This window comes from Girardinichthys multiradiatus, chromosome 10 (genome assembly GCF_021462225.1).
Source record: "Girardinichthys multiradiatus isolate DD_20200921_A chromosome 10, DD_fGirMul_XY1, whole genome shotgun sequence".
Taxonomy (NCBI): Eukaryota; Metazoa; Chordata; class Actinopteri; order Cyprinodontiformes; family Goodeidae; genus Girardinichthys; species Girardinichthys multiradiatus.
In genome coordinates this window covers 33,695,325-33,711,451 of record NC_061803.1, presented here as the reverse complement: position 1 = coordinate 33,711,451, position 16,127 = coordinate 33,695,325, and the positions used below count along the sequence as shown (strand labels likewise).

At 43.6% G+C, this 16,127-nt stretch overlaps 1 protein-coding gene across 9 annotated transcripts in view; it reads left to right on the top strand.

Moving 5' to 3' along the window:
* LOC124875577 (brain-specific angiogenesis inhibitor 1-associated protein 2-like) overlaps window positions 1–16,127 on the top strand; it is a 69,367-nt gene that overhangs the window by 34,956 nt on the left and 18,284 nt on the right. For all 9 annotated transcript variants that reach the window (XM_047377805.1, XM_047377806.1, XM_047377804.1 and 6 more), the window contains 4 exons: window positions 146–207; window positions 2,002–2,073; window positions 3,083–3,220; window positions 10,631–10,783. In XM_047377805.1, the coding sequence (XP_047233761.1) occupies window positions 146–207; window positions 2,002–2,073; window positions 3,083–3,220; window positions 10,631–10,783 (425 nt within the window). The remainder of the gene's footprint in view (window positions 1–145; window positions 208–2,001; window positions 2,074–3,082; window positions 3,221–10,630; window positions 10,784–16,127) is intronic.

Genomic DNA, 16,127 nt, shown 5'->3' with positions numbered 1-16,127 from the left:
CTGTTGTTTGGGTGCATGGTCGTTGTTTTGTAATTTTTTTTTTTGCACGCTTTGTTTCTGAGTTTGGAACGATTTAATATCACAATCTCTTCTTTCCCTTCCCTCCTGTTTGTTAATCATCTCTTTCTTTGTTTTCTCTCTGCAGGGGATGTGCTTTTTCAGATGGCTGAAGTGCATAGACAGATCCAGATCCAGCTTGAGGAGATGGTGAGCATGTGGTGATGGTGTTGCTAAAATCAGATTGGGATTGGGAGACAAGCGGATTGTGGCCTTTTTGCTTAATGACATGAATTATTTGACAATCTGAAAAGCATCCTTTTATGAGGACGAGCAGCATCTGATGGCTGTAGCTTCACTTCAGTGGGATTTGGAAATTGGTACTGATTGTATGTAATTTACAAACATTTCAGACTGAAACAGTTCTCATGTCAGTTCTTTATCCAAATCAGAGAGTAAATTGGCCAATTGTGGGAACATTTGCAGTAAACATTCAGCTGATTTAGAGATGTTAGAAACAGCCAGCCTTCAATTTTTTTCTGGAATCATTTTGAAGTCTGTTTGCAAATGTTCTCATTCTTTTGGATAATTGGTTTTAGATTAAATGTTTTTTTCTCTTCACAACAACAAAATATATAAATCAGAAAGCTCGTATATTATCCTGAGAGGTTGTTTTAGAATCACAACCTAAATAATACATTTCAACTAAAGCCCATGCATTTTCTTTTGATGACATGCATCCACACAGAGACTTGCATTGCTTTGCAAAAGTATTCACACAAGCGGAAAGAAAATTATTCATAGTTTTCAAGTTTTCTTTTGCCAATCCTAGGGAATCTTAAGGATGATATAATCTGAATCTTAATTCATCCCTAAAATGGAAACATGATAGTGGCACCATGATGCTGCTCCTGTAGTGGCTGGTCTGAGTTGACACGAAGATGGATAGAGCTAAATCCAGGACAACCCTGGAAAAAAACTCTGGCTGAGGCTGCCAAAGGTTTAGGCTGCAGCAGACTAGGATGACTTCCAGCAGGAATCCAGTCTGTGGATTTTCACCATATGCAGTCATCTATTTATGCCAGCAGGTGGCATAGGTTAACATAAGAAACAAGTTGGTACACCAAAATGAACTCAGGCTATCATCAAATTTTAACTTTGTAAATGGTTTACATGGCTTCAAAATATAAGCTTTGTTATATCTTCTTATAAACACGATTTCTTATCAGAATAGGTACTCACAGGAGAAATGAATCGCCAGGCTGTATTATGTTTTTTGCCACAAACGGCGGTACAATACAACAGTAGAAGACCACCAGGGCAGGGCAGAAGAAGGGCATCTATGGGAACAGGGATGTAGTGGTATGTGCGTTTTATTTATTGCCATCAACGCTCTTGTATAGTACAGGTTTGCAAAGGACTGCTGCCTTGGAGCAATCGACTGCCGACCAGACGCCACCAGTGTGTTGTTTCATAGAAAATCATAGGGGTGTATTTTTTGTGACGTACGTCTGAACCCACCAATGTGCATTGTCCTTGACTCTCCACATTAACCTAAAGAAAAAAACCTCACCATACCATTGTTAAAAATGGTAGTGGCAGCATCTTGGTCTGTCGATACATTCTTCAGCAGGAACGTTTGAAAGCCATGTATCATTTTCCTTCCGCTTCACAGCTCTAACTACTGCGTGGTGGTCTATCACAGAATCTTGCTAAATACAATAATGCTCAAGGGGAATGAATACTTTTACATGATATTCATGTTGCTCATGCAGAACCAGGAAGTTGATTTGACCTAAACTTATCAACCTAGACATCCCTCTATAACCCTCTGGGTGTGTTGTTTTCCCAGCACAGATTCGTTCCTCCACCGCAGCTCTAAAACAGACGCTCCATCCTACTTTTAAAAATTCCTCCTCAGCGGTTTCACATAGAACTGCTTGTGGTTAGTTTTATTCCGTGTTTGTGTGGGTTATTGTTGAGGTTTCTGTGTTTGTTTTGCAGCTGAAGTCCTTCCACAATGAGCTCCTCACAGAGCTGGAGAAGAAGGTGGAGCTGGATGCCCGCTACCTGAATGTGAGAGTCCCTTTTTTTCATCACAACGTACAAATCTAAAATTCCTGCCTACTTGAGCTGGATTGGGATTCAGGAGCTAGTGTGAGCCATGGCAGCCTGTTCCCATAAGCGGGGTGCTGGTTGACCTCCTTTCTCTCAGAGCTACTGCTGTCTGAGAAGCAAAACCTGGATATATTTTTGGGTTTGAGACAAATATAGGCAGATGGGAGGTTTAAGATGATATTCTGCTTTAATTTGTGACTTTATGGCAAAGCACATCCCTCAGTCTATAAAAGAGTCAAAATCTTCTACTTTCATTCACCTGTATTTTAGTTCTTGGGTGCACTTGTTGCTTATTTTAGGCGCAGCATTATAATCACTTTCATCCCACCTGCTGCTGCTGATCTCTGATAAATCTGTTGCTTGGAAAAACCTGTTTGACCTTTAGTGTGGATCAGATTTTGAAGTTATTGAGTTATTCCTAAATATACAACAGATTGCTTCACTTCAGCTTGTGCAACAGGAATTTGCATGATTCTTTCTAATAAAAACGTTTTTTTGAGGCATATACGTTGAATGTTTTTGTTTACCAAACTCAAAATTCATTTGTTTTTATGTTCTTTTAAGGTGGCGGTTGAACACTGTATTGTATAAAGTCCAAATCTTTAGAAAACGTGACAGAAAGTCGAAGATTTCTTTCTGCAGTGCATGCTGGAAAAGACTGCATTCTCTTTGGGTTGATGTGCAAAGACACATTTAATCTGTTTAAAATATATGCAATAATAAAGGTTTTCAAATTTTCTTTTTTTTACATTATTTTACCACTGTTGGATATTCAATCCTGGACAACTACTTTTAAGCCCTCCTTTTTAAATGAACAACTAAACCCTTAACCATTTATCTTTCTCATTGAAATATTTAAATGGTGTTGAGCCAAGAGCTCTGAAACAGACCCACTGTTAATGTTGGACTGATACTTCCACGGTGCAAGCGCTGCTGTGCCCCTGCTGACTTTGTACTGACCCCTCAGGCGGCGCTGAAGAAGTACCAGATGGAGCACAAGAGCAAAGGGGAGAGTCTGGAGAAATGCCAGGCGGAGCTGAAGAAGCTGCGCAGAAAGAGCCAGGGCAGCAAGCACCCCTCCAAGTATGGAGAGAAGGAGATGCAGGTCAGTGTGTGTGTGTGTGTGTGTGTTTCTTTCTCTCAGTTGTGCCATAGAATGAGTGATGGAGCACATAAAACGCTGCTGATTCAACTCTTGGCTTCAGGTTGTTTTGTTGTGCAGATCAGCTGTTCACATCGACAGGAAACTTTCTCCATTTATTCACATCCATTCTCTCAGCTGCAAACAAACCAACTCTTTAGTAAGGAACAGATCTTAACTCCACTTTTTCTTCTCCCTGATTGCATTTAAGCTTCTTTGTGTGACAGCTGCTGTTGCTGATAAAAGGTGGAGCCTTTAATTTAACCCAGATTTGAGCTCATTTTTACTTTAAAATCCATCAACACTTGTATTAAACAGTGAAGTGTTTAATCTGTGACCTCATATAGAAATTGCACAATTCATCAAATTAATCCTGAAAACCAGGTTGCCTAACTGCAGTTTGTATATTAAACGTCAACAGAAAGGTTTAGCAAAACTGAGAAGTTCTGAGGGTCAAGCTCAACAGTACCTACTGTGTATCAACGTTCTGACTGATTCATTATCTTCTGCTCTCCTGAGGGTGATGGATAAGTAGGGGAGGCGAAGCAAATGTTTCTCTGATGTTCCGGTAGCTGTTTGAGCGGAGGTGTGATTAGATGGTGCATATCTCTGAGCTCCTGTCTGAAGGTGTTGTGATGACACATCGTGGGCTGGCTCTTATTACACAACCTGCACACCACAAGCTGCTGTCATGAGATTCTTATCTGTCCCATCAGATGGCACAGCAACAAGCGAACTGCCTCCGTCAGGTGTTCAGTTGTTTTTCTTATGTTTATCTAGTTGTTGGGGTGGGATTTTTATCTTCACTAAATACAATCTATAGCAAATTGCAAAACGAGTAGAAACTGACAATGACAAACTATATCTAAAGTAAGTTAAATTGATTTTTACAGAAAATCACGATTAAAATAATGTGTAAAATAAATGTGAATAATAAATATACGCATGGAGGCTAAAGCAAGAAATATAAAAGGCAAGAATAATGCAAAGACTCGGAGTAAAACAACACAAACACACAGACCTCTAACAGACCGAATTTTAAACGGGTAACATTAACTAGAACTTATTTTACAACCTGATTAATGCTGCTCTAAAATCACAATCGAGCAGGAAAAACAGCTAAACTTTAAGCTGTAAAAATAAATCAATCCCCTCCTGGCTTAGCATCAGGCGTTTCCTCTTTATTTTACCAGCTGTATTTATTGAGCTTAGAGAAATGGTGCATTTCTACCTCATCTGAACTTAATATGTGGAGTTCAACACAAACAATTAAACTTGGAATGAAATGGGGAATGTGGGACTTCATCTGCTGACAGCCTGTCTGCACACACCAACAAAGCAATTCACCTGCAGCTCTGCTAGACATCAGGCGGCAGCACGGCGCTGTTACGTTACAGCTTATTTTTCTGACATGAGCTTTTTCTTCACAACTTCACTATGCATGAAGCAATGCATTAATCCGAGCTGACATGTTATTTGTAACAAATTTAATAAAATATAAGTCTGCAGAGTATCACAGGGCACTAGGATATCCTAGGCCCTTTTCATATCCTAGGAGCTGCAAATAATGAAACATTTGAAGCAGACCAAAGGAAAACTGACACATCTGAACTGATGCAGGGGCCTCAGGACTTCCAGAGTCTGAAAAAGTGGTGTCACATTGTTCTGTTGGAGCAGCAGGGGTGGCAATTATTGTCTAATTGTTAGTGTTTCTGCAGCAGATGGTTGGTTGAGCATGAAGGGGTCAGGCTGGTGGCTATTCCAAAAAAATCAATAGCTGAAACTACAGTATGAAGAGCTGTGGCGTGGAAACATTTAGGCCTAAAGTCCATTGGTCCCTCTGGGCTTTAGAGGCTTATCGAGTGTGAAAGCTTATTGGTCCCAGCTGAGAGTTTGATTCTTTCCACCTCTATTGTTGCAGAGATTTAGTTCTCTTTGTGGCTAGAAAGGAAGCAAACCACTAGAATGTGAATCTTCTCTGAGGTAGATTTCAGCTCTCGGAGCCAGTCTGTGTGTGTGTCTATCACCTCCAACAACAAACTGCTTTGACTGGAAGATATTTACAATGTAATTTATTTCCCTTACAAACTACTACTACTAAAGGATCCGGTGCCTTGTATTCTATTGTACGCAGTCTGTTCCTGGCAGTAACATGCAGCAACAGAACAGAGCTGCCCTTTTAGAAAGAGCAGAACGTGACATAGAGTTGGTGTGTTTATTTATTTATTTTTTTATGTGCAAAGCTTCCAGCCTTTCCTTTAAACTCTATACATGAGGCAATGTGCTGCTTTCTTCAAGCATTTTCACTATGTGCCACTTTTAATTAGCTGCATAGCAACAGGACTTGCAGCTGCCTTTTTTAATAAATTTGATTACCAAAATAATTTATTGTTTTTAGCTCTTTACTCTTCAAGACCTTAAAGTTGCTAAAGACAGTTAAGGAAACTCTTAGATTCAGTTACCATGGAGCCATGAGAAGAGACTGAAGAGTTTTTTTCTGGGTAAAACCTGCTTATCACCAGTTTGTGATTCAGTTCTAATCAATAGCTGGCTTGATATGAATGTGTAATATGACTCCGCAATTGATGATTTATACTCGATTAGTTTGATTTAATGCAGTAGTAGTTGTAGCAATGCAATAGTCTTTGTTGTCTGGTCGAAACAGATCTATTTTTTTGTTCTGAGTCTGTTGTTAGGAAGACATTCTAACGTTGGGTCATTGTGTTTTAGAGCCAAATTAAATAAAAGTTTGTTATCTAGATCAAACATAATGATAGATGCAGTTGTCTCCAGATATGCAGCTCTGCCTCCTGTAGATAAGCCATGGGCCCAAATATCAGTTTTTACTCTGCATTTCATATTTTTGTTTGCTGAGAGAGCTCCAGGGTGAGCCAACACCATAGTTTATTGCTTCCAGTTTGTTTTTGTCCATCTTGCTGAGAACCAAGTGAGGTTCATCGGTTCAAATGAAACTCAGAGTCCAAACTCAGCTGTACTTTAATCTTCCAGCCCGCTCATCATGGTGAATTTACACATGGCTGCACAGTGTTTTGACATCCCACTGTTGAGTTGGGTTTAATGTGAAGAAAACATCACACACCTTTAAAAATATCTTGAGCAGGGCTAATTCCGATAATCTATATGCATGCCTGTTTTCTTGCTGACATGTTTCACACTCAGCATAACCTTTCCTGAAGACGATCCTCAGTGTGTTTCTCTCTAAGCAGAGGTTTGAAGTGCTGATAGTTGTCTGTCAGGAGGAACCAGCTGCAGAGTCAGATATATTGTAATGAAGAAGCTGATTGGCAGCAGGCCAGTTACTATCTAAATAAATAAACTTCATAAAGGACTTCCATTTTACACAACTTATTGATTTCCTCCTCTTGAGTCCTGTGTATCTTCATTAAATGCTCCCAGCTGTTCGAAGCCTCATGCTGAGGGATGATTAAAGGAACGGTCGTTTCTTCTTGACCGATAGCAGCTGTGTGGTTGCAACATGTGCACCTATCTGCTGGTCTGAACCTAGAATCTGAACGCAACTTGACCTTTTCACTTGCTGTGATTCATTAGCTGCCTCCATCTTCCTCTGTAATGGCCACTTTGCTGCAGCCTGCCTTCCAATTGCTGCTTCAGTGTGGGTGACTGCTGGATGTGCCCACATGAGGAGCACCTCTAAGCTCTTGAATTAATGAGCACATCCGGGCGGCTTAGTGACGTTTTTCTTCTCTCATTAAAATTATGCTCTATTGCTCCTAAGATTCACAGATGTTTCTCCTAAGCATAAAATACAGTTTCCCCTCCTCCAAACTGTACATGTTTTTTTGTTGTTGTTGTAGTTTTGTCTTAGAAAAGATACTTGAAATGAACAGGATTTGTTTATTCGTGAGCTTATCTTTACAAAGTTGAATTAAAGTTTGAATATCATTTATAGAATAAAACAGATTAGTGGTTTTTTTTCAGGTGCTTTGAGTAAAGCACCTTTCAGTTTATTTAGAATTTCAGACCACAAAGCTGAGCACCTCCCGAGCAGCGGCTCCTCCACATCGAGCGGCTTTACTCCAAGGCCCTCTCGGATGGCCGAGCTCCTCACCCTATCTCTAAGGGAGTACCCTGCCACCCTACAGAGGAAGCTCATTTCAGCCGCTTGTATCCAGGATCTCGTTCTTTTGGTCACGACCCAAAGTTCATGGCCATAGGTGAGGGTAGGAACGTAGACCGACTGGTAAATCGAGAGCTTCACTTTCCGGCTCAGCTCTCTCATCACCACAACGGATTTGCACAGCGCCCCCATTGCTGCGGCAGCCGCACCGATCTGTCTGTCGATCTCCCGCTCCATTCTTCCCTCACCCGTGAACAAGACCCCGAGATACTTGAACTCCTCCACTTGAGGCAGGAACTCCCCTCCAACCTGAAGAGGACAAGCCACCGTTTTCCGGTTGAGAACCATGGCCCCGGACTTGGAGGAGCTGATCTTCATCCCAGCCGCTTCACACTCGGCTGCGGACCGCCTCAGCGCATGCTGTATGTCTTGGCTAGAGGGGGCCAGCAGGACCACGTCATCTGCAAAAAGAAGAGACGAAATCCACTGGTCCCCAAACCAGACCCCTCCAGCCCTTGGCTGCGCCTAGAAATCCTGTCCATAAAAGTTATGAACAGGACCGGTGACAATGGGCAGCCCTCCCGGAGTCCAACATGCACCGAGAACAGGTCCAATTTAGTGCCGGCAAAGCGGACCAAACTCCTGCTCCGCTTGTACAGAGACCGGACGGGCCCCTAATAAAGGGCCCCTCCCACAGGGCACCACGATGGACACAGTCGAATGACTTCTCCAGGTCACACAAAACACATGTGGACTGGTTGGGCAAACTGAAATGAATCCATGAGTACCCTGCAGGTGGTATAGAGCTGGTCCAGTGTTCCACGGCTGGGACGAAAACCACACTGCTCCTCCTGAAGCCGAGGTTCGACTATCGGCCAGACTCTCCTCTCCAATACCCTGGCGTAGGCCTTACCAGGAAGGCTGAGGAGTGTGATCCCCCTGTAGTTGAAACACACCCTCCGGTCACCCTTCTTATGAAGGGGGACCACCACCCCAGTCTGCCAGTCCAGAGGCATTGTCCCCGACCGCCACGCAATGTTGAAGAGGCATGTCAACCATGACAGCCCCACAACATCCAGAGATTTGAGGTACACAGGGCAGATCTCATCCACCCACGAAGCCCTGCCACCGCGGAGCTTATTAACCACCTCAGTGACTTCAGCCTGCATCATGAAAGAGTCTAACCCCGAGTCCCCAGCCTCTGTTTACACCAGGGAATGCTTGATGGCAGGATTGAGGAGATCCTCGAAGTACTCCTTCCACCGCCCGATAATGTCCCCAGTCGAGGTCAGCAGCCTCCCACCCCCACTGTAAACAGTGTTGGCGAAGCACTGCTTCCCCCTCCTGAGGCGCGGACGGTTTGCCAAAATCGCTTCGAGGCCAACCGGTAGTCCTTCTCCATGGCCTCACTGAACTCCTCCCAGGCCCGGGTTTTTGCCGCGGCCTGGGCTGCGTTACACTTGGCCTCACGGTACCCGTCACCCGCCTCAGGAGTCCCACAAGCCAATCACAGCCGATAGGACTCCTTCTTAAGCTTGATAGCGTCCCTTACTGCCGGTGTCCGCAACCAGGTTCGGAGATTGCCATTGCGACAGGCACGGCAGACCTTACGGCCGCAGCTACGGGCAGCAGCATCGTCAATAGATGTGGAGAACATGGTCCACTCGGACTCTGTCTCCAATATCCCCCGGAATCTGGTCAAAGCTCTCCCAGAGATGAGAGTTGAATACATCCCTGGCCGAGGGCTCTGCCAGACGTTCCCAGCAGACCCTTACTATGCGCTTGGGCCTGCCAAGTCTGTCCAGCTTTCTCCTCCTCCAACGGATCCAACTCACCACCAGGTGGTGATCAGTGGACAGCTCAGCCCCTCTCTTCACCCGAGTGTCCAAAACATGTGGCCGAATTGCTGACGATACGACAAGGTCGATCATCAACCTCCTGCCTAGGGTGTCCTGGTGCCAAGTGCATTGATGGACACCCTTATGCTTGAACATGGTGTTCATTGTGGACAATCCGTGACTAGCACAGAAGTCCAATAACGAAACACCACTCAGATTCAGATCAGGGAGGCCATTCCTCCCGATCGCACCTCTCCAGGTGTCACTGTCATTCCCTACGTGGGTGTTGAAGTCCCCCAGCAGAATAATGGAGTACCCGGGAGGGGCACTATCCAGCATCCCCGACAGGGACGCCAAGAAGGCCGGGTACCCCGCACTCCCACCCGCCCCGTAGGCCGAAACGACAGTCAGAGACCTGTCCCCAACCCGAAGGCACAGGGATGCGACCCTCTCATCCACCGGGGTAAACCCCAACACGAGACGGCTGAGCTGGGGGGCAACAAGCAAACCCATCCCAGCCCGCCGCCTCTCCCCGTGAGCCACTCCAGAGTAGAATAGAGTCCAACCCCTCTCGAGAACATGGGTTCCAGAGCCCACGCCCTGCGTGGAGGTGAGCCTAACTGTTTATTTAAAAAGAAAAGGTTGCTTGGTTAAAATTATTTAATTGACCTTCTCGGTTTCTTTGTTTAACTATGAATGTAAATGAGGCAGAAAAACATTCTTAATGAATGTTTGCTCTGCTTAATTGATTCCATAATTGGCACCTCTGGTGTGATGGTAATCGTGGAGCATCGCTGGATGACTCGAGTTGCTCTATAGATCTGTTTATTTTTGAACGTCCAGCCCACCTTCAGCTGTTAGTTGGAGCAGCTAGACGTGCAAGCTGTCGTGTAGGCTGCAGAGTTTCTGTGTGAACAGCTCGGGGTGCTGCCGTTAACCCCTCACACTGCTTCTCACGGCAGGTTAAAGTAAGGGCTGGAAACTGGTGTTTCACTTTGTTTCAAATCTTCAGAAGCTTAGCTTTCATGACTGAAGCTGTGGATGAAATCTGGTTCACAACATTGTGCTGTTTGTCTCAAGGAGTCTGCTGGACAAGTCATTTAGAGGTAATGGGTGCAACACAGTGAGAGAGAGGGAAATTTCAATCACTGACTGCCTCTTTTTTTTCTTGAATTCCTGTTTTCTGATTTGATGTGCTGTGATATTTGTTTTCCAAGGCAGCTCAGAAAAACAGTTTCCTTCATATGCTTCATCATTTGAAGGCACCTAAAGCTGCTAAATCACTGATTTATCCACCTCACTAAATGTTTATTATGGAGTCTTCTGACCAAACCTGAAAAGTTTTCTTTTTTTCTTTTTTAACTCAATTTAACTAAGGTCTCTGTTGTTGTTTTCAGACAGCTGGAAAACCTCCTGATCTTTTCATTTTCTTCCCAGTATGTGGAGGCCATCAGCAACAAGCAGAGCGAGCTGGACAACTACATCGCTCAGGGCTACAAGAATGCTCTGTCTGAGGAGAGGAGGAGGTACTGCTTCCTGGTGGACCGTCAGTGTGCCGTGGCCAAGAACAGTAGTTCCTACCACAGCAAGGTGAGAACAAGGAAAGTGTTTCAGAAGGCTCTGGGTCAGGTGGTACTGGAGTCGTGAATCCTACTTCTCAGTTACTATAGTGATTAAAGGCAACCATGGTGACAACAACTTTGGAAATATTGCTGTTGAACCTATTTGAAGGTAAAAGTCTTAGATGTGTTTATTTATCATTCCAGTAGAATTGAAGCAACGAGGCAAATTTCAGAAACCAAATTGAAGTTAGGTCTGGATAATATCAGGTAAACATGACATTGAAGTAATATTGATAGATATTCCCTTCCATTGGGATAATTTTCCACTAAAAGGACAAACTCCTCTCATAAATCCTCAAGCCTTAAAATAACTATACTACTCAAAAAAATAAAGGGAACACTTAAACAACACAATATAACTCCAAGTAAATCAAACTTCTGTGAAATCAAACTGTCCACTTAGGAAGCAACACTGATTGACAATCAATTTCTCATGATGTTGTACAAATGGAATAGACAACAGGGGGAAATCTTTGGCGATTAGCAAGACACACTCAATAAAGGAGTGGTTCTGCAGGTGGGGACCACAGACCACTTCTCATTACCTATGCTTTCTGGCTGACGTTTTGGTCACTTTTGAATGTTGGTGGTGCTTTCACACTCGTGGTAGCATGAGACGGACTCTACAACCCACACAAGTGGCTTAGGTAGTGCAGCTCATCCAGGATGGCACATCAATGCGAGCTGTGGCAAGAAGGTTTGCTGTGTCTGTCAGCGTAGTGTCCAGAGCCTGGAGGTGCTACAAATCAGAATCGGAATCAGAATCAGAAGAGCTTTATTGCCAAGTACGTTTTTGGACATACAAGGCATTTGTTTTGGCGTAGTCGGTGCAATACAATACAAATTAAACAGTATAAACATATCTACAATATAATATAAATATATGTGCACAGTTTTAAGTGAGTGAGAGTAAGTATAGAGCAGTATAAGATGCAAGAGTGCATGTGTCTGCACAAACGGTTAGAAACAGACTCCATGAGGATGGTATGAGGGCCCGACATCCACAAATGGGGGTTGTGCTCACAGCCCAACACCGTGCAGGACGCTTGGCATTTGCCAGAGAACACCAAGTTTGGAAAATTCGCCACTGGCGCCCTGTGCTCTTCACAGATGAAAGCAGGTTCACACTGAGCACATGTGACAGACGTGACAATCTGGAGACACCGTGGAGAGCGATCTGCTGCCTGCGACATCTTTCAGCATGACCAGTTTGGAAGTGGGTCAGTAATGGTGTGGGGTGGCATTTCTTTGGAGGCCCACACGGCCCTCCATGTGCTCGCCAGAGGTAGCCTGACTGCCATTAGGTACCGAGATGAGATCCTCAGACCCCTTGTGAGACCATATGCTGGTGCAGTTGGTCCTGGGTTCCTCCTAATGCAGGACAATGATAGACCTCATGTGGCTGGAGTGTGTCAGCAGTTCCTGCAAGATGAAGACATTGAAGCTATGGACTGGCCCGCCCGTTCCCCAGACCTGAATCCGATTGAGCACATCTGGGACATCATGTCTCGCTCCATCCACCAACGTCAAGTTGCACCACAGTCTGACCAGGAGTTGGCGGATGCTTTAGTCCAGGTCTGGGAGGAGATCCCTCAGGAGACAATCCGCCGTCTCATCAGGAGCATGACCAGGCGTTGTAGGGAGGTCATACAGGCACGTGGAGGTCACACACAATACTGAGCCTCATTTTGACTTGTTTTAAGGACATTACATCAAAGTTGGATCAGTCTGTAGTGTGTTTTTCCACTTTAATTTTGTGTGTGACTCCAAATCCAGGCCTCCATTGGTTAATAAATTTGATTTCCATTGATGATTTTTGTGTGATTTTATTGTCAGCACATTCAACTTTGTACAGAACAAAGTATTCAATGAGAATATTTCATTCATTCAGATCTAGGATGTGTTATTTGAGTGTTCCCTTTATTTTTTTGAGCAGTGTATAAATTTAGAGAATAATAGCTGGAGGAGACCAAAAGCAGAGCATAAACAAAGATGTGACTTGATTATTAATGTTGCTACAAGGATAAATAAATATTAAAGAGAATTAAATATTTGGTATTTCTGCATCAAGTTACAGTTAAATATCCCATATTAATTCTGATTTGCAGATTGTCTGATCTTAAAATAAACCCAGGCTTTTGCTTTGTTCCAGTCACTTTTTCTTGTTTATTTATTGATCGTTATCTAATAATAAGCCCCAATATACATGTCCAGATGCTTCTCACTCAGCCGATCAGAAGCTCGCCATCATCAGAAATGCAAGTCGCTACCATTTTATCCCCGAATGGCTACATCTTCTCATTACGTGTAGAGACTGAGGAGGAAGAGGAGGAGGGTGAAGGCGGCAGGGAGAATGACCTACTTCTGCACGAACACTTGGTTCCAACTCACTGCGTGTGGGTGTGAAAGTCTCTGAATGAGTGATTGATAGACAGAAGAAGGAAGCAGAGAACACAAACTGCTGATGGGAAGATTAAACATCAAAAGGGGATTAAATTTGACTTGGAAAGGCTGCCAGCTGTCCTGATGCCGATTACATGGGATGTTTTTGTTTCTAAGCAAAAAGTTCTGTCAGTTTCTTTGAGTTTGAGATATTTTTCTTTTTGAAGTCATGTGTCCAAGTGTAGTCCATGTATCCTTATGTTCATGAGTGATAGCAGGATGGAGCAGGAGATGTATAGTTGAATCTGTAATGACAGTGTGTTTTAAGATATGATAAGAAGTTGAGAAGTTGATCAGGTGTGATCAGTTCAGCTTCCCTCTGTTCTAGAGCAGGAAGAAGAGAATAAAGCGGCCGCCGTCTGTGCCTGTCGCTGTATCTTCAGACCGGTAATGCCACCGACCACCTACGCTTAATCTTTGCTATCTGACAGACTAACAGGGGTCGCAGTGACTCATTACTCATTATCAGCAGCAAAGATGTTCTCAGGAAAAGTTTGCAGAACACAAAGAAACTGAACTGTGACTTCCAATTCTTCTATTTCGGTGATGATTTAAAGGAGCAAACCAGAACCAGAACTTCTTATTCGATTAGGTTAGAAAGGCAGTTTGTTCTAGGATTTTTTCTGCTTTCTACAGGTTTTGGTAATACATTCCTATTATTTGATTTTTCATTTATTTGTTTAGGAATTGGTTCTCTTTGTGTTGATGATCCCACCTAAATGCTGACACCTGGCTCTGCAGCCACCGATTTCCAGCAGGTTAAAACCAGCAGAGGCTTCCTTTAATTACAGATTTAGGACTCTGTTATTCCCTGACGATGAATGCAGATGATGTCTTTGCGTAACAGGCCTGCTGTATAATGCATGGACAAACAGTATTCCCACAGCAGTTGAGAGCTTCTTTCTGAGAAGATTCATCTCTCTGTCTGCATGCTGCGTCTGAGCTGCAGTTGCATCAACAGAACATGTTCCTCCTCTTCCATCCATAGAGAATTGCAGATAACTGGTTGTTATGGATGTTGAACATTTGTTTTAGTTCCTCATTTTTGTGCATCTACATAAACAAATTTAATGACACACAGTGTCACTAAATCCTAAATCATATGAATGCTTGCATAGCAGTCTATGAAATATAGATTGACATCTTCTTTTGGTTCCTGCTGACTGTAGAGGTCGCCACAGTGGCCATCTCTACCTCTGGCATACCAACCCTCTGCATTTTCTCCTCCACTATTGCCATGAACCCTCTATTTGGGATTCCTCTTTTTCCTCTCAATGTCAACTTCATATTCTACATTCTTTGTCTAATTATCCAAATCATCCCAGCCTTGTCCCTTGAACGTCATCTCTAAACTGAGTTGTCCCTCTCATATACTCATTATGAATTCTGTCCATCTTTGCCCCTTGTGAACATCTCCAGCTCTCCCACCTGTCTTTTTCAGCATCTACAGCAGAAAGCTGATTGAACAAAACCGATCCGGTCTCATACAGTGTCAGCTTTTCACCGACACAAAGAAACAAAACTCAAAAGTAACCTGAATCCCCCTTTTTTTTAATTTTACTTTTAATTATTCACCCAAGTCAAATTGATTAGAAATACATTTTAATGTGCTTTTAATATCACACATACAGGTCCTTCTCAAAATATTAGCATATTGTGATAAAGTTCATTATTTTCCATAATGTCATGATGAAAATTTAACATTCATATATTTTAGATTCATTGCACACTAACTGAAATATTTCAGGTATTTTATTGTCTTAATATGGATGATTTTGGCATACAGCTCATGAAAACCCAAAATTCCTATCTCACAAAATTAGCATATTTCATCCGACCAATAAAAGAAAAGTGTTTTTAATACAAAAAACATCAACCTTCAAATAATCATGTACAGTTATGCACTCAATACTTGGTCGGGAATCCTTTTGCAGAAATGACTGCTTCAATGCGGCGTGGCATGGAGGCAATCAGCCTGTGGCACTGCTGAGGTCTTATGGAGGCCCAGGATGCTTCGATAGCGGCCTTTAGCTCATCCAGAGTGTTGGGTCTTGAGTCTCTCAACGTTCTCTTCACAATATCCCACAGATTCTCTATGGGGTTCAGGTCAGGAGAGTTGGCAGGCCAATTGAGCACAGTGATACCATGGTCAGTAAACCATTTACCAGTGGTTTTGGCACTGTGAGCAGGTGCCAGGTTGTGCTGAAAAATGAAATCTTCATCTCCATAAAGCTTTTCAGCAGATGGAAGCATGAAGTGCTCCAAAATCTCCTGATAGCTAGCTGCATTGACCCTGCCCTTGATAAAACACAGTGGACCAACACCAGCAGCTGACACGGCACCCCAGACCATCACTGACTGTGGGTACTTGACACTGGACTTCTGGCATTTTGGCATTTCCTTCTCCCCAGTCTTCCTCCAGACTCTGGCACCTTGATTTCCGAATGACATGCAGAATTTGCTTTCATCCGAAAAAAGTACTTTGGACCACTGAGCAACAGTCCAGTGCTGCTTCTCTGTAGCCCAGGTCTGGGGAATGCGGCACCTGTGGCCTATTTCCTGCACACACCTGTGCACGGTGGCTCTGGATGTTTCTACTCCAGACTCAGTCCACTGCTTCCGCAGGTCCCCCAAGGTCTGGAATCGGCCCTTCTCCACAATCTTCCTCAGGGTCCGGTCACCTCTTCTCGTTGTGCAGCGTTTTCTGCCACACTTTTTCCTTCCCACAGACTTCCCACTGAGGTGCCTTGATACAGCACTCTGGGAACAGCCTATTCGTTCAGAAATTTCTTTCTGTGTCTTACCCTCTTGCTTGAGGGTGTCAATAGTGGCCTTCTGGACAGCAGTCAGGTCGGCAGTCTTACCCATGA